Source organism: Hipposideros armiger, unplaced genomic scaffold, assembly GCF_001890085.2.
Source record: "Hipposideros armiger isolate ML-2016 unplaced genomic scaffold, ASM189008v1 scaffold_178, whole genome shotgun sequence".
NCBI lineage: Eukaryota > Metazoa > Chordata > Mammalia > Chiroptera > Hipposideridae > Hipposideros > Hipposideros armiger.
The window spans coordinates 1,273,117-1,297,751 of NW_017731528.1; the positions used below are offsets into that span (position 1 = coordinate 1,273,117).

General features: G+C 35.9%; 1 protein-coding gene across 1 annotated transcript in view; it reads left to right on the forward strand.

The window, feature by feature from the left end:
• Nucleotides 1–24,635, forward strand: part of PSPC1 (paraspeckle component 1) — a 59,467-nt gene that overhangs the window by 19,984 nt on the left and 14,848 nt on the right. Inside the window, exons 4-6 of the mRNA XM_019652335.1 lie at nt 1,435–1,631; nt 6,431–6,515; nt 14,029–14,134. Of these exons, the coding sequence (XP_019507880.1) occupies nt 1,435–1,631; nt 6,431–6,515; nt 14,029–14,134 (388 nt within the window). The remainder of the gene's footprint in view (nt 1–1,434; nt 1,632–6,430; nt 6,516–14,028; nt 14,135–24,635) is intronic.

Below are 24,635 nucleotides of genomic sequence, written 5' to 3' on the forward strand. Positions count from 1 at the left end.
AGATCATGGTTAATTTTGTGATTTTCCTTAAATACCTCTGGAGATATTTGAAGCTCTTTCTTGATACAAGCACGTCTTCCCCGCTGGCTGACAGCCTTTTGTTTATCTCCCAAATTTGTCCCCCCATTCATCTTCCCCTCCCCACCCTGAAATAAACATTAAATTTTTTTTTTTTAAGATTTTATTGGGGAATTGGGGGAGGGGAACAGACAAGTTGCTCTCCTTTTGTTCTCCTGTCTACTTGTGGAGGACATTGCTTCACTGGCCCATGTTGGCATTATCATTGTGCTCTTCCCGAATGAGGCAGTCACTCACCGGCCATTGGACAGCCGCTCATGGTGGCTCACAGCAGCTTGTGCTAGCTGCCAGCCACTCATGGTAGCTCATGGCAGCCCACTGCAGCAGGGGCTGCAGCCTACATTGTCGCCGGCAACTCGTGGCAGCCCAGCTCTAGGTCGAGTTGTTCACCATCTTCGCTGTATAGGGCGCAGCATCACTGGCCCTCATGTGGGATCTGAACCGGGGCCCTGCTCCTCAGAGCTGGCGTCCCAAGCCAACTCTTAAACAACGTGCCACTCGGCCAACCCTAAAAGTTAAAATTTATGAATGCAAGGCATCTATGCTTTTATTGGTGGAGTGGGGATAGTGTTATCAGTACTTTTTAGTAGAAGCTATGATAGGCAAATGTAATTGAAGAATTTCTTTGAATTTCAAATATATTTATTGGTCTTCGTTTTTCAAAAAAATTTTGGTCATTTGTTTGCTCATCGTTTTTCATTTGTTCAAGAAAAATTCAATTTATACAGTGTGCCAAGTACTATATAGGTACTTGAAGGATAGCAGTAACAGACATTACATGTCCCTACCAAGTTTACAGTCTAGCAAGAGAAACAAGTATTCAACAAATAACTACAATTGTGGTAAATTAGGCCTTTGTTTATTTTTTATTTTGATTATTTTTTTAAGTCCTTTAGTTTTTGGCCTAGCCAGTTAGCTTGGCACATAGCATTTAATAAATTATATCTGCTTTTAGTATCCCTAAAAGTTACTATTAGAAAAAAAATCTGATTTCAGACAGTTAGCTTAGTGCACCTTTGATTCAGTTGCAGACTGTTGTATGTAAAATTGTTTGTTGAATGAATTACAGAAAGGCCTTATTGGAGGTGATAATTAGGGAAGTACAGGTTATAGCATCCGATTGCCTGGGTTTGAATCCTGGCACCATTACTTCTTAGTTGGGCATCCTTGGGCCGTTTCTCAAACTCAAGCTTGTTACAACCTGCATCACAATGTTGCCATGAGGAATTCCTGTAGAGCACTTGCCTGGCACAGTACCGTGAACATTGTAAGTGCTCAGTAAATGGTAGTTCTTGTTAGCTTTGTTATTTTACCTTTTAAACATACATTTCTGTATCTTTTTAAATGTAAACTTAGGGAAAGAGAGCAGCCACCACGTTTTGCTCAGCCTGGGACATTTGAATTTGAGTACGCATCTCGATGGAAGGCTCTTGACGAAATGGAAAAGCAGCAGCGTGAGCAGGTTGATAGAAACATCAGAGAAGCCAAAGAGAAACTGGAGGCAGAAATGGAAGCAGCCAGGCATGAACACCAGTTAATGCTAATGAGGCAAGGTAAAAATGGGTTTTCATGTAGATGTTCTGATTTTTTTCTTGAGGTTCATTTATATTTCCCATTGGTATCTGTTACTGTTTAAGTTGCCAATTAGGAGTCTCGAGAGACAGTTGGAACTCAGCATATTAGAACAAAAACCTCCCTTTTCCAAGAGAGCTTCCTTTAAAACAGTACTTAAAATCAGTTTTACCTACATTAAGTAGTGTTGTTGGAGGTAATTAAGGTTGTTAAATTTTGCCAGTAGCAAAATACATGATTCTGCTGGCAAAAAAAGAGAAGTGCGATGGGTAATTCTTGCTATGTAGATAGGGCTTGAAGTCTCATATCAAGATTTTGTTTGGTGGAAAGAATTAGGACAAATGCTGGCTGTTTAAGATTATTATTACATGTCAGAAGATTACAAATGGATATCCTTTGGCAGAGATAAAAAAGATTCTTGGTGTGCTGGTGGATATGGGATTCGGGGAGACTAAATTCTTAGTAATTGGCAAGAACATGTTAGACATTTGAGACTGAGCTAACTGAATTCCTAAGAATAGTCATAAAGGGTGATAGTTTACTCTCATATTTACTGAGCAAATACCTATTAACATGTCAAGATATTTAAATTTCAGAAGCTCATTTCTTGTCTCTTTTTCTCTTTCTAGGTTTTTTTTTTTTAATTTCCTGACTTTATTATTTCTCTTTTTGTTCTGTTCTTTAATTCTCCAAATAATTTTTCCTAGTTCTTTATATCACTCATTTTTTCCACTATCTGTAATAATTTGTATTTCTTTTTGAAATTGTTTTGTATTGTTAAAGATTTTTATTAAAATATAGCGAACATAAAATATTGTATTAGTTTCAGGTATACACCATAGTTATTGAACATTTACATACCTAAAGAAGTGATAACCATGATAAGTCCAACAGCCATCTGATACAGTTCCACGCTATCACAATATTACCGACTATATTTTCTATGCTATACATTACACCCCATGATGTACTTGTTTTATACCTGGAAATTGGGACCTCTCATTCCTCTTCACCTTGCCCCCTAGTTTTTTTTTTTTTAATTTAAAGATTTTATTGGGGAATTGAGGGAGGGGAACAGCGCTGGGGAATCAGGGGAAGGGGAAGAGACAAGTTGCTGTCCTTTTGTTCTTCAGTCTAGTTGTAGAGGATGTTGCTTCACTGGCCCATGTTGGTATTATCATTGTGCTCTTCCCAGGTGAGGCAGGTTGGTCGCCGGCCTCTGGACGGCCACTCACAGCGGCTCTTGGCAGCTCACACTGGCTGCCGGCCACTCACGCTGGTTGCCGGCCACTCACGGTAGCTTACGGCAGCACACTTCAGCAGGGGCTGCAGCGTACGCAGTCGCCGGTGACTCACGGCAGCCCAGCTTCAGGTCGAGTTGTTGTTCACCATCTTAGCTGTAGAGGGTAGTGTCACTGGCCCTCATTTGGGATCCGAACCAAGGCCCTGCTGCTCAGAGCTGGCGTCCTAAGCCAGCTCTTAACCAACGTGCCACGCAGTCAGCCCCGCTCCCCCTGCCCCCCCATTTTAAAATTTTTTACTTAACAGGTGACATTCAGTATTATTTTATATTAGTTTCAGGTGTACTGCATAGTGGTTGGACATTTATATAGTTTACTAGTTTTGTATTTCTTAAATAAAGCACCTAATTTCTTTGTATCATTTTACTCTTAACTTTTTTGTTTTTGTTTTTCTAATAAAGCCTTTTAGTAAAGGTTGATCTACCTTCTCTTGGCTGCCCCAGACATCAAGGCACCACAGATGCCTGTCTGGATTTCTGCAGTAGCCTACTTATTGGATTTCCTGCCATCTTTCTCTAAACCATTCTTTATGTTAGAGCCAGTAGTTCTTTGAAAGGTAAAAATTTGATCATCATTCAATCTCTAAATCCTTTTGGTAGATTATTACTTCCTTTAGAACAAAATCTCATTTTTTCCCCCCTGTCCTTTAGAACAAAATCTCATTTTTCTCCCCCTATTCAGTAAATGCTTATTGAGCGATTATGATCAAGTCACTGAATAACTACTGTGCTGGTGTCAAATAAGTTAAAACAAAATCCAGTTCAACGAACAGTAGAAACTAGTCATAACAGTTTTGGTTTATTTGGACCCTAAACCTAGCAGTTCTGTAAGTTTACTCTTCTAATAAAACTGAACTCATTCATATCATGTAGTATTTTTAAAGATAGTCGCGCAGAAAATTTGAAAATTGTTATCTAAGATAAAGTCAAGAATCAGTGGCTGCTTAGAGCTGGAAGAGAGAGCTTCAAGTTTATCCAGTCTGGTGGTTTTAAAATTTGCTTACACACTAGAACCAGTTGGGAAATTTAAAACATTTCAGTTTCCTGGGCCCCATGATTGCTCTCGCACTTCTTTCCAGTATGAATTGTTCTCTGCTCATTGCCTGCCAGGCACTTTATTTCCCCATTATCTACAGTCATGCCATGGTTAGGAAATAACATTGATTAGAAGTGAAAGCATTCAAAGATATTTGTTGCTGCTACTGACAAACAGTAGTATAACAGTCATTGCTTCAGGACCGATTTAATGTTAGTTGTAGGAGATACTGTCTGAGGTACTGAGGATATAGTGATGATGAAGAACATCTTTTTGGGCCTCAGAGTGCTCAGTAAACTTTGCTTTCTCCCTAAGGGCATTTGGTCTTTAAAGCAGAGTAATTTTGCAAAGTTATTTTCCATTAGCTTTTTTTTTTTTTTTTTTTGGGGAATTGGGGGGATGGGAACAGTGCTGGGGAATTGGGGGAAGGGGAACAGACAAGTTGCTGTCCTTTTGTTCTTCAGTCTAGTTGTGGAGGACGTTGCTTCACTGGCCCAAGTTGGCACCATTATTGCGCTCTTCCCGGGCGAGGCAGATCAGTCACCGGCTCTGGCTGGCCGCTCACGCTGGCTGCTGGCTACACACGGTAGCCCATGGCAACCCACTGCCACAGGGGCTGCAGCCTACGCCGTCGCCGGCGACTCACGGCAGCCCAGCTCCAGGTCGAGCTGTTGTTCAGCATCCTAGCTGTGGAGGGCAGTGTCACTGGCCCTCATATGTGGGATCCGAACCGGGGCCCTCTGGCATTCCAAGCCAGTTCTTAACCATCGCGCCACTCGGCCGGCCCTATCTTCCTTTTTTTATATTGGGGAATTGGGGAAGGGGAACAGCCAAGTTGTTGTCCTTCATTCTTAGTTGTGCAGGGCGCAGCTAGCTCAGCCCCAAGTCCAGTTGCCATCTGGGCTGCCTGTTGGCAGCTCAGGGCAGCTCAGCTTAAGGTGCCTTAGTTGCAGGTGGGTATAGCCCACCATCCTGTGTGGCAGTTGAACAGGCATCCTTGTTGTTAGGAGCATGTGATCTCACCAGCTGAGCCATCCTGCCACCTGTTGGCAGCTCGGTGGCAGCTCAGCTCCGGTGCAGCTCACTGGCCCATGTGGGAATTGAACTGGTGACCCTGTTGCTCAGAGCTCATGCTCTTAACCAACTTTCAGTCTGTTGAATCGATTCTTGTATTTCTAGAAAGTGGACTTGTTAGATCACAGCATACATTCAGTTTTCATGACTTGAAGGATATTAAATTGAGAAAACGCTTTCTTATAGTGTAGTAAATCAAACTTTAAATTTGTGTATCTCCCTCTGTTTCCTGTTGATGTGTACCTATAGTTATGATATATTGTAATTACAGTATAGATAAAATTTTTTGTTCTTTTATCATTATATTTGGTAAGCATTTAAAAATGTTATTAGGTCTAGTAATAAGTGCTGCAGCTAATGTCTTCATGTTTATGGATACCTTTGGATTATATTTTTAAGAAAAATTCCTATGACTGGTTTATTGTATCAAAGGATAAAAACATATCTAGTTATATATAGTTTTTTCATTTTTTCCCTCCAGAAGGATAGTATTATGGTATTGTACAGATACATACACTTCAGTGAGCTTTCGGGAACTTTGGATACTAACAACTTAAAAGAAATAATGTAGTAAATGTAAAATGGTAGTTTTGTTTTAAGTTGATAGGGCTCCTATTTAGTTTCATTAAAGAAATATACATATTTTTACACTTATAATTTTACATAATGGGTACTCTCTGTTAAGAGCAGCTAACCTGCAAAACTGGTAAAATTGTTACAGGATATACCTGATTGACTTTCTTGGACAATTAATGATAGTAGGACATTTTCCATACTTTGGCTAATTGAAGAATTTCCTCTTAGGAATATAAGTAGATTATATATTGTTGGTTTCACAAGGTTTCTCTTGCTGAAGTTAACTATGTGATAGTTGTGTGGCTCGCACTGTTGGTCGCACAGTGGAGTCATCTATGCTGATGTTTATGGGAGGGAGGTTCTTTGGGCTGAATGCAGTGTCCTACCTCACTACTCCTACTGTTTGGTCTGGTTCTTTTGTGCCCTCTGATGTCTCCCAAGGTGTCTTTTTGGGCTTTGCACTTACTGCTGAAAAAATTCTCATTTGTATAAAAAAAAGTAAGTGAAAATGTAGCTGCTGTTGATTCTGTTTTTAGTATGTTCTAGGCCCTATGTTAAAAAAAAAGTATTTTAATTTCAGAACAAAAGGATAAATTTTATTTTTCTCTTCATACACATGAAGAAATAGGCCCAGAAAGGAGGTTAACTTGGTTAATTGCACAGATTATAATCTTTATTACATGAGTATGACTACGTTACTTAATATATTGCTGTAATAGAGAATCTGTATGCTTATCTATATAAAAACATACAAGGGGAAGCTAAAAATATTATATGTAATCAATATTTTATAGACTTAATGAGGCGTCAGGAAGAACTCAGGCGCTTGGAAGAACTCAGAAACCAAGAGCTGCAGAAACGGAAGCAAATACAACTGAGGTAAAAGAACATCATTGTAACATATGTGAGCACTCATAGTTCTCATGTGTTATTACTAGAACTCCATTCTGCCCATTATGAACAAGTTGTACAATTTGGAAAAAAAGTCCATTTTTGAATTAGGGAAATACTTGACAAGATAGCATAATTCTTCGTCATTCTTACGACTTTTTAGCTGGTTATGGACACTTTGCATACATTGTGAACTTATATAACGAGCTTAGATTTTATTCCATGTAATTTTTTGTAAGAAGGCACTGTGATTTACCAGGCCATTTTTCCCGAGATGGTTGTATTTGAATTGCTGTTAGTTATATATTTTTTCTGTGTATAACACTACTATGAAGGCCTTTATACATTTTTATGCTTCTGATAATTTGTTTAGAAAAGGTTTTTGGAAGTGGAATCCATTGTGAAAAGGGTTGGGCATTTAAATTTTGAGTATATAATAGATAACTGGGATGGTTTAAAGATAATTTTAAGATGGTTCAACTTAAAATGTTTTAGGTTAAGTAAGGAAATTTGGGAGAGTTGTTGATCCAAGATAGATAAACAAAAATTAACAGCTCTCCTTGTACCTGCAATATTTGTGACATACAATGAGATAAATGTTACTCTTAACATTTTCAAAAACGTAATAGTTAATACTAAAATATAATAAACATAATTAGGGAATGTTATAAACAAAATTATGATAGATTAAAGCAAGTTAAAATTTTGTTTTCGAAAGTGTTGTAAAAGTAGTAAGTGCTTGCGATAGGCAGTAAGGTGCTCATGGGAAATAAAAAAATAAGAAAGCAAAAAACCAATGAGTGTGAAGTGTCTTCACAGTCTGGGAATAGGTAGTGTTCAGTCTAGTTTAATTTATTTTTTCCAATTTTGTACCTGGTTTGCCAGTGTATATGTGTTCCTGTCTTGGAGCTACTCTGATTTTAGTCTAACCTACTTCTCAAATTGTTGCATTTGTACAGGCATCATAAGCATTCTAACCTGGGAACTGTTAGAAAGTCTCAAACCTACCCCAGAAACTAGGGGTGGAGCTTTAATAAATCCTTAGGTGATTCCATTGCATCCTAAAGTCTCAGAGTCACTATTGTTTGCAGCTCCCTGCATGATCTCCTTACATGAAGGACCTTTTTTCAGTGGCTTTCTTGTTGCTTCTTACCTTTTTTATGTGTAAATGTGTTAGAGCCTCTTCTGTTTTTACTAAGAAAAGGAAACCTCCAGTCCTGTAACATAAAACTATCTATAACCAGCTTTGTCCTCCTAACATTTATGCTTGAGAGCTAGGCTTTTTAAAATTAGTACTCCACCCTTTGTGTACTGAAAAAATATTTAAAACCAAACAGAATGTGGGAGAACCCAAAATAGGGCACAAGCATAACAAATGTACTTAACTATATTACAGATGGATAATATTATCACACTGAAAGCACATGGGGAAGAAAATAAGAAACCTAAATAACTTTAGAAAATAGTATCTTGACTGGACAATGACAAAAAAGAGCAACATAAATTCTGTAATCTTGTTAGTAAAGGTTTTTTAAAACATTATTTATTTACTTATGTATGTATTTATTTATTTAACTTTATTGGGGAACAGTGTGTTTTTCTCAGGATCCACTAGCTCCAAGTCAAGTTGTTGTCCTTTAATCTTAGTTGTGGAGGGTGCCGCTCAGCTCCAAGTCCAGTCGCCGTTTTCAGTCTAGTTGTGGGTACGTGAGGAGGGGGTAGTCCACCATCCCACGCGGGAAACAAACCGGCAACCTTGTTGTAAAGAGGACGCATTCTAACCAACTGAGCCACCTGGCTGCCCCTAGTTAGTAAAGTTTTTTCTCACAGAAATCTGGGGTGGGAATTCTGAAATTGTTGGGTTGTCAGGAAAGTCATGATGCATTTTTGCGTTGAAAAACAGAAAAATACGTCATGACTTTCCGACGACCCAATAATTTGTGTAGTATATGCTTTTGTTTTCTCTTTGATCAGGTCTTTATTGAGAATAATGTATATACTTTTTTTTTTTTAAAGATTTTTATTGGGGAATTGGGGGGGATGGGAACAGACAAGTTGCTGTTGTTTTGTTCTTCAGTCTAGTTGTGGAGGACGTTGCTTCACTGGCCCAAGTTGGCACCATCATTGCGCTCTTCCCGGGTGAGGCAGATCAGTCGAGGCTTCTGGAAGGCCGCTCACGCTGGATGCTGGCTACACACGGTAGCCCATGGCAACCCTCTGCCACCGGGGCTGCAGCCTACGCCATCGCCGGCGACTCACGGCAGCCCAGCTCCAGGTTGAGCTGTTGTTCAGCATCCTAGCGGTAGAGGGCAGTGTCACTGGCCCTCATATATGGGATCCGAACAAGGGCTCTCTGGCGTCCCAAGCTAGTTCTTAACCATTGCGCCACTTGGCCAGCCCTGTATATACTTTTTAAAGTGAACAAATTAGTAAATCTAAGTAGTGAGACCCAGGCTTCTCATTGTTGGAGAAAGAAAGACAAGAGAAAGGCTAAAATTAAAGTGAATTTTGTGGTGTTGAGTTGGGATCAGTGGTGTCATTATAAACTCTGGTAGACCCAGGTTTCTCATTGTTGGAGAAAAAAAAGAGAGAGGCTAAAATTAAAGTGAATTCTGTGGTGTTGAGTTGGGATCAGTTGTGTCAGTATGAACTCTGGTATTTAATTTAGACAGATTCAGAACTAGAGATGTGTATATGTGTGGGTTCATACATACTACATATATTTTATACCACTCTCCCCCAGAAGCAGTGACACATGTCTGTAGTGCCCAGGTTTTTGTTTAGAAACACCATTCTCCAATAAAAGGAACCAGGTTAATTCCAGGATTGAAAAAAGAATGAATAGCTTGTGCTATGCAGTACAAATGTACTAAAAAAGATGGAGCATGTTAAAAGGACATAGGGGCCAAGCTGAAGGAGCTCCGAAATGCCAAAGTTGGAACAATTTTATCAACAGAATAAAAAATGATAGTATTGGATTTTAATCTGTAAGATAAATTTCCATGAGTCCATACTGATAGAAGTAAATAATTGAATGAATTAATGAACAAATGGAAAATGGGCAGCTCATCCTTACAGTAGAATTCCAATGAATAAATGCAAAAGGAATGAGAGAGAATCACCAACGGGCAAACACTACAGTGATAATTGTTACAGACAATTGTCTCCTGATGGGTGCTAAAGTTGTTGCACCAAAATTTGAGAAACAGGATTTGCATAGTCTCCAATCTGTATTAGGCACAAATGGAAAAATAAATTAATGTGGAGATAGACAGCAGACCCCATTACTAAGCGTTAAGGTTTATGTCACCTGTAATAAGACGTTGACAGGGCGAGTCCCTTGATATGATGCACTTCAGAATGATACAATGTCATTTCTATGGTTTTCTTGTCAAACATTTATAACTTCATGCTAGTTGTGAGAAAACTTCAAGACAAACCAAAATTGAAGGACATTCTACAAAATAATCAATTCTCTCTCAAAGTGCTGAGTTCATGAAACACCAAGAAAAACAGCTGTTAACAGACTGGAGGAAACTAAGAAGAAATAATAATTAAATGCCCTGTGGGATTCTGGATAGGATCCTGGAACAGAAGGACGTTAGTGGGGAAACTGTTGAAATTTGAATAAGACCCGTGGCGGCTCTTCCGTCTCAAAAGTTTGCCAACCCTTGGACTAGACAGACCCCTTAGTTGTGCATTTTGTTGTTTGTTCATTTATTCCTTCATTCCTTCTCTGACCATCCTCCTACTCACTCACCTATCCATCCACCCATCTTTGCCCCTTTTATGTCATTTGACATAAAGAGTCTGTGGTGGGCTGAGCCCTGAGAAGGATGTGGAGGGCAGAGTGCTGAACAGGAACAAAGAGCAACACAATTCTTCTCATGAGTGAGGTGGGAGCTTAGCGCTTAGAGCCTTTTGGATTTTAAAAGTCCTACAAAATATATGGGGCCTGAAAGCAGCTAGTGGGCTTCAAGTTAAAATGCATTGTGAAATTGAGGTTTTTATCGGTTTCCAATTAAGTGTAGCATGAAGGATGTTAAAATGTGTCACACTTCTTTACTTTCTAGTCCTATTTGTGAATATAACCTAGGAAGTTACCCTTGACCTCAAGAGATAGTAAACATAAATGTGAAATGATCATTAAAGCATCTTGTGGAATAGAAAAACTGAAAAGCAAGCATGTACAACGGAATGTTCCCCTATACTGTCTTTAAATTTAGATTGTGAAATGGTCATTGTGGTATAACCACGACTTAGTTCAAAATGAAGAAGAAAATTTGGAATTTATGGGCAAAAGAAAGGAAGGAGAAAATAGAAAATGAAGCGATTTTACCCTTTTACTGCATTTTTTTCCTTTTGATTTGTAAATCTATCCTCACATTTTATCAGAAAAAAAATTGCTTTAACAATGGGAGTACAATGTACATTTTGTTTAAAATACTTTATTTGACTTAAAAATGTTATAACGGTACATGTTACACAATACACATAATATATATGTGTATAAAATTTTTTAAAAAGGGCAAAGCTGTTCTGCAGATTATTGCCAGTGTGATACAAACTTTTTCATACCCTCTTCTGTGCTCATAGAAATGATTTTTAAAAGCAGTAATAGTACCATTCTTGTGCTTGCCTTTTTTCTGACAACTGTAACTTAGACATTCTTTCATGTCTGTTCTTTGTAGCAGTTGTATTGTGTTCCTTGGCATCCGGGAACCATAATTGTCCCCCATGTATAATTGAGTCCTTCTTTAACCTTTTACCTTTTGTCTCAGTGTATATCTGATTGTACATTCTTGCACATTTGTGTAGTTTATCTCTATTTCGTTTACTGGAAATGGACTTGAACATTTAAAATTATGTTATGCACTACAAATTGGCCCTCAACAAGGTAATTGTTGCAATTTCACAGACCAAAATGCTTGAAAACGAAAGCTTTTTCATGTATCATTTGAGCCTGTTTAATGACAGAACCTGACCTGCATTTATGTGGTCGTCATGTCAGTTATTATTTCCACAGAATGTGAATGTTCATCTTACTGCAGAAATATTAATGCGATTGATTATTGGGTCCTGTCTCAGATCCCATTGGGGATGTAATAATAGTATATTGACCCTTTTTAAAATCTGAAAAGCTCAATTTCAAAACATGCGGCCTTAAGAGTTTCTGAATAAGGGAATTTTTACCTCTACTTATGTACATTTTCAGCATTGTATGAATATGAAAGTATTTTTGGACAGTAAAATTTATGAGTGTGTTAATGTCTAAGAAATCAATCGACCAATTTGCTTAACTATTTAATTTGAGTAGATATGCATATTGGGAATGTAGACAGAAATTCTCAAAATTGTCCAGATTTTCCTTGAAATCCCCTAGGAACATTGTCTTGTTACTTTCAGTGATCTGACATGAATTCCTAACAGTTGAGTTTTTTCTTCTGGCTTTGGGAGATATCACCATTTCTTTCAGTTCATGGACTTGTATTTGGGAGGAATGTTGTGCAATGAACAACAGCAAAATATCTTGAATTTCGAGTATTACAGTTAGTGTAGAAGGATGCTTTATGAGAATAACCAGGAAAATGAGACCTACTGAGGGGACATCAGCATTATATAGTCTTCACTATTTCAGTTACTTTTTTTTTTTTTTTTTGTGGAAGGCATTAATATTTGAGTTTTATTTAAATGCCAATATAACATGAGTCTATTCAAAATTGTTTTGTAGTTTTCCCCCTCTTAATCACATAACTACTTACTGATTTAATAGTAATTTTGCACATACATATAATTTGATTTTCTTTTTATTTTTTTAAAGGATTTTATTGGGGAACAGTGTGTTTTTTCAGGACCCATCAGCTCCTGGTCAAGTAGTTGCCTTCAATCTAGTTGTGGAGGGCACAGCTCCGTGGCCCATGTGTGGGGATCGAACCGGCAACCTTGGTGTTATGAGCACTGTGCTGTAACCACCTAAGCTAACCGGCCGCCTCTGATTTTTTTGTTTGTTTTTTTAGTTGAGCCATCTTGCCACCTGTTGGCAATTCAGTGGCTGTTCAGCTCGGGCTGGGAGTCGAATCGTTGTTGCTCAGAGCTCGCACTCTTGAGTGAGCTCTTTACCAACTGAGCCACTCGATCAGCCCCTGATTTTTTTTTTTTAATTAAAGTTTATTGGGGTGACAATTCTTAGCAAAGTTGATTTTTTTTCCTTTTTTTCCCCTAAATTGGGGGAGGGGAAGAGCATTGGGGAATTGGGGAAGGGGACCATACAGGTTGCTGTCCTTTTGTTCTTTAGTCTAGTTGTGGAGGATGTCGCTTCACTGGCCCATGTTGATATTATGATCATTGCGCTCTTCCCAGGTCAGGCAGTTGCTTGCCGGCCATTGGACGGCTGCTTACGGGCAGCTCACGCTCGCTGTCGGCCAGCCCTACCGCAGCCTATGCTGTCACCAGCCACTCATGGCAGCCCAGCTCCAGGTCAGGCTGTTCACCATCTTAGCTGTAGAGGGCGCAGTGTCACTGGCCCTCAAGTGGGATCCAAACCCGTGCCCTGCTGCTCAGAGCTGGCTTCCCAAGCCAACTCCTCTAACCAGTGCGCCACTCTGCCGGCCCATGATTTTCTTTTTCTTAATGTTTGAATATATACCTTTAGGACAGAAGCTGACAAATTTTTTCTGGAAAAGAGTTAGGCAGTAAATATTGTAGGCTTAGCAGGTCATAATGGTCACTGTCAAAACTATTCAGCACTGCTCTAGCCCGAAGGAAGTGAATGATTGTCCTATAAAACTTAATTGACAAAATCAGGTGGTAGGCTGAACCTGAACCAGGGAATTTCCTCAGTGGGTTGATGAAATGGGGGTGAGAGGATTTGTTAGGACTTTCTTCTACACATAATAGAATTTTTGTCTGAGCAGTGTGGTCCTTTACAATGGCTTACATACAGGTCGGTTCTAAGTGTCAAGAACTCTGCTATATGCCAATGATAGATTCCAGGATTTTCTCTTTATAAAGTAATAAACTACATGTTTGAGCTTTTGGACTGTCAATTTTTTTATTGTAGGCATATAACTATCCTGGTTATATGTTGTTACTTTTTTTTTTTTTTAAGTTGCAGAAAAGGACTTTTATTAGAAGAAACAATACATTTCAAAGAAGCAGAAGTGGGCCGAGTGGAGAAAGGGGCCTCAGTAGAGAATGGCTCAAGGGCCATTATTAGAAGAGAAAGTGCACTCCAAAGAGTTTGGAGCAGGCAAGCAAAAGCTCAAAAGACCTGTTGTTACTTTTTTTGATTTAACCTAGTTACTTTCTTTCTTTGGTTTATTTGATTGATTAAAGGTTTAGAGCAAAATAAAAGGAGGAAGGTAAATCTGCTAAGGCAGTCATTATTGAGAAATTTGACATAATGTAACTTGTATAAATGGTTTTGTTTAACCTGAAATAAAATACCCAATTATGGCTTTCATATCAGTGATGCTGAAATTTTTATTTAAAAATTCTTTAGACATGAAGAAGAACATCGTCGACGTGAGGAAGAAATGATCCGACACAGAGAGCAGGAGGAACTGAGGCGACAGCAAGAGGGCTTTAAGCCAAATTATATAGAAAATGTAAGTAAAATACTAGTTAACTAAAATTATTTTGTTGTCAGGTGGACAATGTGTTTTTAGAATTCTTTAGATACTGTTTTATATATAGTAGTATATTTTCAAATCTTTCTGAATTTGTCATTTTTGTTTATGTTCAGCTAATGATTTTTAAAATCCTTTCAGGTAGTAAATTAAAATTAGTTTCTGAAGGTAATACTCATCTTTTATGAAATGGATGTTAAACTTTTTCTTACGTTTTACTTTTTCAAATATTTGTTACTAAATTAGAACTTTTGCTAAATCCATTATCTCCACTTGACTGATTTTCACCGTTTACTGATATTAACAGCCTTTATTTTGAAGATCTTAGACATAGAAAAGTAGACTAGTATGTTCATCACACAGCTTCAACAGTTACCAGCACACAGCTGATGATGTTCATCTTTAAGTGTACCTACTTACCCGAATTATGTTGTGTGAAACCCCTGACTTAATATGATTTTATTCATAAGTATTTTAATATGTATCTCTAGAAGATAAGGACTTTTTCATATCTTAAAAATTGTCAATTCTTTATATTAACTAGTAAAAGCCCCAATTTGCCCAGGTCTTATAAATGTTTGTTTATTTATTTTTACAATTGGTTACTTTTAATTGGCTAATAAATCCAGTCCTTTTAGTCCATAGGTTTTCTCTCCTTTTTTATTTTTTTCTTATTTTTTTAAGAAATAGTCTCTTTGTATAGAGTATCTCACACTGTGAATTTTGTTGATTGTATTCTTGTGGTGATGTTTAACTAGTTTCTTTATTCCTAAATTTCTGGTAAGCTGGAGTTTAGTTCTAAAGCCTTGATCTGACTCAGGTTTTTGTTTTGGTGAGATAAAATGGTAGGGCAAACAAAGATACTTCTAATATGTTAAAATCCACCAGTTCTTAAGATAACTAAGAAAGTCTCATTGTTCACTTTGGATGAATGCCAGCTTAACTCATTATTTTGAAAAATATTTACTAGTATTTTTTTCTCTAGCTGTTCAAAAACCATGATTCTTTTTTTCATTAGTTTCAACTGTACAGAATAACATAGTGTCTAGACATTTATATACTTCAAAAGCCATGATTCTTTAATAACTTTCCGAGTCTAAAAGTATTCAGGTCATTGGTGCTTTTCTTCTGACCTTCTCTTCCCATTCTTCTATCCCTAGAAAAGTTTTAAACTTATATTAGGAAGAATGCACACACACAGCAAAATAAGTGCTAACTTGTATAACAACAAGAAATTTTTCTTATCTTCCCATAAAGTAAATATCTTTTGAATGAAAATTATGTGCCACTTAAATTCAATTAGAAAAGTTATTTATAAGTCATAAGAAAGGTTTAACTTAATTGATTTTTAAATTCTATTACCAAATTAGTTGAATAGGTTATAAAATTTTTTTGAGTAATTTCTAGCTAATTTTGCAATTTCTGTTTTCCTCCTTGGTTGCATGGCACTTGTTTAAATGACAATTTTTAAACTGTGGTTTTAGGTTTTTTGGTTGTTACATTTGAACATAAATCTGTTGGATTTATTAATGTGAGGATATTTTATGATATAAAAGAAATGAATTAAAAAAATTTTTCAGGGCTATATTTTGAAAACTAGTTATTAGTGTTTTTCTCTTCAAATATAATCAAGATGTAGACCATGTGATATTTCTTAGGGAAACTTGTATTTCGTTCCATTGTGGATTAGGAAATTCTTCCTAGCGCTTGTATGTACCAGAACACTTGTTTTACTAAAGTACTTGCTTATAGTAAAGTTGGTGGAATTAGCTTTCTTAATATTTTTCTGATATAAAATTTGCATTCTTGGAGCAAATGTGTAGCTATTTGTAATAATACTAACTACAAATCATTTAGGGGACGAGAATGAAATTAAGTAAAATGTATTCTGTTAAAGTTGATTAAGTTGACTATGTCACAAATTTGATTGCAGAGTCTTTATTCTTTGAAAATCATTTCACAATTTTTAAAAATACAAGTTTTTTTTATATGCTCAGTGGCATTTAATAAGACTATAATTAATGAAGGACAGATTGTTTTAATTTTACTTTTTTTTAAAAAACCTTGGAAATGTTGCTACAATTTAAAATTGAAATACTGCAAGTTTGTATGTTTTTGTATCTAAAAACATTTATATATTTAAAATTAATGGTGTGTAAAAGTTTGCAGATATTTAGTGGACTTTGAGAATAAACAAATTAGATATTTAATAAATACTCATGGTGGATTTATTGGCATTTCAAAAATAGATAATTTATTCCACAAGATTATACTGTTAGAAAATTTACATGATTATATATTTTAATATTAAGATACTTTGTTTTCAAATAGTTAAAGTATGTGTTGCATATTTGAAGCATCATAAGATTAATCTGGCTGGAGCAGAGGTCTGCCAAGTACCGTAGTTTAAGACTGCCGCCCAGTTTCATACCATCCTACTGCAGAGCTAAGAATGTTTACATTTTTAAAGGACTGATGGATGGAAAAAAAGAATAGTATACAGAGAGTATTTGTGACTTCCAAAACTTAAAATACTTATTCTTTGACCCTTTACAGAAAAAATTTGCTGAACCCTGGACTGGAGTGTTGATTTATTATTTTTTAAAAATTAATACTCAGAGTTAGGCCACAGAGTTACTGTGTTCTTAATTTTTTGAAGAGAAACTATATTTAAAATAGGAGATAACAATAAGATTAAATATTTAGGGGATATGTAGTCTTTGTTCTATTTTTATATCTTCTTGAGATTAGAAATTATGAATAGACACAAGTTTTTCATCATTTTGTTGTCAATTTTATTTGGTTCCTAGATTCATGATGCTTGTTTTAATATACACTGATCAAGTACTAAAGAAATATTAAGAAAAGCTCTTTATAGGTCTTGACTATTTTGTGTTAATGAAAAAATACTGAGGCAATGGTTGTATCAGTTATTTTTTATTTTTTGAAAATTCTTGGACATAATTATCAAACAAGTTTAATGTTTATTTTTGCTCTTAAAAACCTTGAAATTAGGCCCTCTTATGTGCTTTCTCTTTTTTCACTGTTTAATTGAAAGGGAGGAATCATATGGTAAGTGTTCAGCTTGCCCTGCCACGTAATAAGAGTAGATTTACTTGGTTTGTTATAAGATGTCATTCCTCATTTCTTTCTAATTTTCCTATTAGAAATATTTCAGTATCACTAATAGTATGGGCTTTGTAGTATAAAATAAATATGTATTTCCATATTTTGTGTCTTTGAATAATAATTTTTTGAATGCAAAAACGATGTGGGAAAACACATAAATCATGTCTGGTCAGGCTTTCTTTGTTAGCCTTCAACTTGATCATAATTTTATGACATATATGTGAATATATTTTTAAAAGTTTCAAGTATATGTCAGCACTTTATCAATTAGAAATTATCTTTTTTTCCCCTGTACTTTATTTCTCCTTAAAGAAAGTCAAGCTCTTTGATAATAGTTCTGGTAATTATAGTTAAACATATTATTTTTCACTCCTGCAGTATAATGTATTTTTGACTACCGTAATGATGTGTATGTGTTTATGCTGTGCCTTTATTAAATTTAGATTTATCTTTACTGTAGTATACAGTGTATTTGAACCATTTTCTGGATAGTATTTACTAGGTTGAAATTTTCTTATTACAGTTTTATAGTTTTTGGACGCATTACAGGAAATTATTCTGTTAACAGTAAGAATTTATAAGGTCATCTTTTATAATTGTCTTGTGATTGTTTTCATGTTAGCTTGCTTCACTAAATGTAGATTAGTTTAAACGTTTAAGTGCTGTGATGTACCAGCGTTTCTGGATTCAGTTTGGGGTGGAATAAAGTGGAGATTTTAATTAGAATTTTTTTAATGCAGTTTCTAGAGTAAACTTTGTTTTCTTGGGAAAATTATAGTGTCATAAAATATCTAAATGTCCTTCTAGCTGTAGTAGTTAGAAAATTGTTTAGGAAAATTGGGACATACTTAGATTGGGTGCTAATTTGTTAGGCGTTTCTTTTTCTGGTGTGCTAAATACTAATGTTTGATTTTTAGTGAAGAAAAGTATAGACCTTCAGATTGTTTCAAAATACACACATGAATTGATATTGAAGAATTTTTATTTCTATTTGAATAGGTGGGAATATCCCTGGATATTTGAACACATGTGCATAATAAACCTGAAAATAAATGTATAGTAAGGCAGTAATTTGACCCAGTTATGTTCCTCTGTCAGAGGTGTTCATTTCGCTTCCTGGGATTAATAAATGGGCCAAAAGTATTAAGGAAATGTAGCCAAGACGCTAAGGGTGTGGTTCCTTTGTTATGACAGTGTTAGTATACAAACACTCAGCTTTTAAAAAACATTCAGGGTTCTTAGGTCTTCAGCCTACAAATTGATTGATTTTGTGGCCTCAATACAGTCTCATGCCACAAAATGAATCAATTTTTGGCTAAATCTAGTAGTTTTCAACCCTTGCAGCATATCTATGGAACTTGAAAAAGAAAAATGCCTGAGATCAAATCCACCAAATACTCTGATCCAGTGGGTCTAAGTTGGAGCCATGGGATCTGAATTTTAAATGCTCTTCAGCTTGTTTATTTTCATTAGCAAAGATAGAAAACTGTAGGCCATATGTTGAAATGAGAATAGTAGTAGTAGTTGAATATTTATGGGACCCGGGGAATTGGAGTGAAGGGAGGGCTCAGAGGCCTTCAGCATGGTGTGTAAATAGCACCACATTCTATGAATAATGCTCTGTGGGAATTGGTGTGACAGTTTGTAATTGGGCTTTCAGCCTATATATGGAAGGGGTATCGTCTCAAATTATGTGTTAATTTTTAGTTTTTTCAATATTTCATCTAGACCAGGGGTCAGCAGACTAGGGGAGGCCAGGCCAAATCTGAACTGCCTGTTTTTTGAATAGTTTTATTGGAACACAACTGTGTTTATATTTTGTTTATGGCTGCTTTGCCCCCAAGTGCCAGAGTTGACTAGTTGTGACACAGCTGTATGAAACTCTATGGCCTGCATAGCCTGAAATATTTAGTATCTGGCCCTTCACCAAAAAAGTTTGCTGACCTCTGATCTAGGACTAATCTGGGAATTGGGGCGAATCTGTAGAAAGTGGCTTATTGTTAACCAAACTCATAAAGAGTTTGTGAATTAAAATGCAAATTTATTAATTTATATGTTCTTTTCCAGTGTTTTTAGAAGGCTTATTGAGCAGAGCACCTCATGTCCTAGAACCAAGTTTCCTGAAGAATTCAAATTAGTGCCCAGAAGGTTCATTGGTAGTAATTGTTATAAGTCAGAGCAAAAGCTATGGGAAGAACTGATAAAGCGTTGCTGCCTCACAGCTGACATTGGAGTTTTCAAATCTTTGGTTTTTGATTGGAGACATAAAGCATTGTTGTTTCAGATATTACTTCTTCTTTGTCAGTATTGCCAAATTTGGCCTGTTGTTTAATCAGTTACTTCTTCATGCCAATCTCTCTTTTTGCTTCTTGAGTGGATATTATTTCTCTCATAATTTCCCTTTGACTTATTTATAACCTAACTTCCCCTAATATACCATGTGCAAAACTCAAAACAGAAACTCTAGCCAATAACAAAATTTCATTAGTAGGTGCTGGCAGAGAGAACTCATCCCAGTTGTCACTAACGATTAGGTACAAATGAATTTTCTGCATTGGTTTGTGAATTTTTGAGAGAGACTGCCATTTTATGCTTTCCACGTGGTCATCACTCCTTTTTCTATAAATTATTTCGCTCTTAAGAAGTGATTTGGTGGTGTTGCAGTACAAAATTGTTTTTTTGGAATTCTATAACACCTGAAGTGTGTTCCAAGGACGCATTTCACAAGGATTTTTATAGCCTCTTCGTCATCCTGTGGAAATAACTGAAGAATTTTGCTGTAGGGTTTGGTGTTAGATTTAGGTGTGACCTCCTGAGCAGGTTATTACCGATTACTGGTATAATGGCAACCCAGTTCCAATGGTTTAGACATGATGGTGAAAATTAAAATGAATAGAAACAGTTATATTGCAGTGGTCTCATATAATGCTGTAGTTGTGACCAACCTTACATTGTTAATGTTTTCATTTATTTATTAAAATAATTGAATTGATTTCCTATAATGAGTTACGAACTTTTCTGAATATTTAAGAGTGGTACATAATTGGAACTTAAACTTTTGTAGTCATGATAACAAAGAAAGATATGTTTGTAATGTTTATGTATACTCTTGGAAGTGATCTTTAGGATTTTGACTATTTGGGCTGAAGATATGTCAGTTTTAAACAGCTGTTGAAATCTATGATCATTTCTCAAAAGGATTATTTAGTAGATTTAAAAATATCTAATCATGTAGGGAGAACTTAAAAAGTTTCATTCAAACTGAGAGAAGTGACTGTGGGTGCTGTTTAAAGTTATTTTTTTTACAGCAGGCGTAAATTGGCCTGACTCAGGCAAACTAGGATATATGGTCACCCTAATCATAGGTTACGATTATAGTAGTGTTTTGTTTTGTTTTTCTTTTATCATTTCTATTTCAAAGTCTTCTGAATAAGTCCAGATGGAAATGATTACCGAGTCCCTAATACCCTGTACACACAGTGACAGAAGATACTTTATAGTACTTAATTATTTCTGTTATATTAGATGACTGATGTCTCTTTTTGGTTTAACCTTTTAATTAGATTTTCACAGTCTTATAACCCAGAAAAATTTTCCTCTTTTTCTTCCAGAGAAAGACTACACTCAGCACATACATAACCTACTCTGACTACTTAGTTAAGCCCCAGCTGTTGTGATCCTATATCATTTTTAATGGGATTCTTTTTTTTTATTATTATCACATTGCTTTCTAATTATTTTCTGACTTTGTTGTCTACTAATTGAGCTCTCTGAATTTTTTCAGATCAGGAATCTGTCAAACTGTAGTTTCTTAGACACAAGCCAAGAGAATTAAATATTTGAAGTCTGATTTTTCATATGCCAATGCAGCTCATCATGTAGTTTTCGGTGTTTTTTATGGGCCACCATACCTCAGTATTTATTCAGTACAAATGTGTCAGATGTTAAACATCAGTAGTTTTGAAACATAGGTGGCATTGAGATGTAACTTGATGCTTTTGTGGACTTCATAATGGAATCACATAATGGAGGGTAAATTTTTGTTTTTTTGTGTTTTTTTCTTTTTGTCTCTTTTTTGTTTTGCAAGGAGGGTAAATTTTTTTTTTTTTTTTAAGCTGAGCCATCCTGCCACCTGTTGGCAGCTTAGTGGCTGCTCAGCTCGGGCCGGGACTTGAACTGCTATTGCCCAGAGCTCACACTCTTGAGCTCTTAACCAACTGAGCCACTCGGCCGGCCCTGAGGAGGGTAAATTTTTAAGAAGTCAAATAACCAGCAATTTTTTGTGCTTGGTTTTCAGCATACCTAACATTTCAATACGTGGATCCCAACTGAATATTTCTTCATATTGTTAGACTTACAGGAAGACTGGGAGGTTTTCATTTAGTGAGAAAAATTTGTTCAGCTTTCTTGTGTTCAAAACATAGTGCTGCGTTTGTAGAGGATACAGAGGTGAATCAAGCCCAGGGTCATGTCTGAGGATTTTGATATTTTAGGTGCAGAGTGCCTCTAGAGAGTATGAGGAGAGGGACCGTTGACAAGTTCAGTTCACAGAAAGATTCTCTGCTAGGGAGTGTCAAGGGTGTCATTGAGCAATCTCAGTGCTAATGTGGAACTTACTTTTTTTTTTTTTCCTTAAATGGTACGATTGGTTTATTATTCCACCTCTCATGTCTTTTCATTTGAAATGGTAAGTTCTAACCTTACTTGGTTCAGAATGTTAAGCTCGTTTAGATAACATTTACCTTTATTGAGGGGTTGGAAGAGAGTCATTGGAGAAGAGAAATATTGAACTGAAGTAAACACGTTTTTTGAAATGTCTAATATGTGTAATATGAATAATAGGAATTTTGTTTTAATTACTGAATAGTTTGGAATTAATAGCAAAGATTCAGTTGTACTTGTTACTTCTGCTTTGTGACTTATTAATGTAATATTTAGAGGTCTCCTACAGGAGTTGTCCTACACGGTAATTATGTAAAACTTTTTTTAGACCAGTCAGTATCTAGTGTCTTCTGTATCTCATATTGAGGGCACGAAGCTCTGAAGTATGACCTGAAATGTCAGGAGTTTGCCAGTAACCATGTGTAATTGTTAAGTAACTGCTAGTGCAGTAGGGGGAGGAACTCAGGTTTATTTGTGAGCATGCCCTGCTGATGAAATGCATTTAGCTCTGCTTAAAATTTCAAATAATTGAAAGTATGTGGGTAAGTTTGCCGCTTTGTCTTAAGAGATCCTCCACTATATATTGTGCACCACGATTCAAATCCTGTGTTTCTGGTTGTAAATTTACCATGTTTCTCATAAGATAACTTATTCATTTGGCATATTATTGCTTTTTCTACATCCTGCTTTTAAACAGTTGATATGCTTGTTGTAGTTCTCTTATAATTGTAACTTTTAAATAACTTTTTGAATTTTATGTAGTTACCACTTAAGTAACTGAAAAATTGCTATATATTTAATCTGTTGCTTTCAGTTATCTACTTAGAAAAAATATTTAATTTGTTAAAGTTTCAAAGCTTCAGTAGACTACTAAAATAATTTGCTTAGTGCCTAGTATTGCAAACAGAAAAAGATACTCTCCTCTATTAAATAACCTACTTAATTCTTCATGCATTGGAACACATATGCTTTGTTTGCTTCTTCCACTTCTTTCTTTTGTTGGTGGGACCAAGTTGAAATAGCTTCTTGCAAAGTTTATATTTGTTCTTTGGTTTCATCTTTCATACCTTAATCTGGCCAGTCATGGTAGTTGTTTTGACCTTGATAAGGATATGTACTGGATAAAAGGTTATGGATAAAGAAATGCAAATTAGCCACTAGTATTATGTGCGCTTTGGTAAGGTACCATTTAAAGTATTGTGTTTGTTTTATAGCTGTGATATTATTGCTGACTTCTTTAAGAGTTAGGCATAAAATAACTAAATTTGAAGAATAAATAATTCTTAATCAGTTTCAGAGTTTGCCATGACAATTGAGAAATGATAATTTTGGAAATGTCCCTTGGTTATGTAGATTAAAAATAAAAGTTTCAGCTGAATATAAATTTGTTTTAAAAATTAACTTGTTTCAAATCTTTATTCCCCTCTCAATGCATGCTGTATTATATGTTATTACAGTTAATTCATGTTTCGTTAGAAAGCCACTCTGCATATTATAAAAAGCAACATTAGTTAGTTGAGTTTGACCGTGACATCAAAATAATGTTTAGTAAATTATCTGAACCAGGCTTTAAAAACACATTGTTACATGAATTTAGTTTAAGAGGTACTTATCTTTTAGGTTAATGAATACAGCGAGCTAAGAATAAGCCTCTCCTAGTTATATTTGTTGTTTCTTCTATCTGAATCGAAATTTAACAAGTAACAGCTATTTATTATTTCATGACTAGAACTCGTGATATAAATTAAGATAATTGATTCTTCAAAAAACATTAAAAAAAATTTTTAAGATAAACTATTTTTTAAAGTAGTTTTAAGTTCACAGCAAAATTGAGAAGAAGGTACAGAGATTTTTCAGATGCCTCCCAACACAGACTCCTTTGCTATCAAATTCCTACATCATAGAGTGAGTGGCACATTTGTTATAATTGGCACATGCTCATCACCCAAAGTGTATAATTTACATTAGGATTCACGGTTGGTGTTCCACGTTCTCTAGGTTTTGACAAATGTATAATGTCACAGATCCACCATTGTTGTATCACACAGAGTATTTTCACTGTCCTATAATCATCTGTGCTCTGCCTATTCATCCCTCTCTCCCCCCAACCCCTGGCAACTGCTGTTTTTTTTAACTGTCTCTATATTTTGCCTTTTTCAGGAAGTCATATAGTTGGAATCATATAATCTGAAGCATTTTGATATTGGCTTCTTAGTAATATGTACTTAAGGTTCCTCTGGGTGTTTCCATGGCTTAATAGCTCATTTATTTTTAATGTTGAATAATATTTATTCCATTGTGTGCATGTACTACAGTTTATTTATCTGTAACCTGAAGGATGTCTCGTTGCTTCCTAGTTTTGACAATTATAAATAAAGCTGCTGTAAACATCCCTGGGCAGGTTTTTGTGAGGACATAAGTTTTCAGCTCCTTTGGGTAAATACTAAGGAGCACGAATGCTGGATTATATGGTAAGATTATGTTTAGTTTTCTAAGAAACTACAAACTGTCATCCCAAGTGGCTGCACCACTTGCATCCCCAACAGCAGTTCCTGTTGCTCCACGTCCTTGCCAGCATTTCATGTTGTCAGTGTTTAGGATTTGGGCTGTTCTAATACAGGTGTCGTGATATCTTTTTTTAATTTGCGATTCCCTGATGACATAGGATGTAAAGTTTCATTTTAACAGT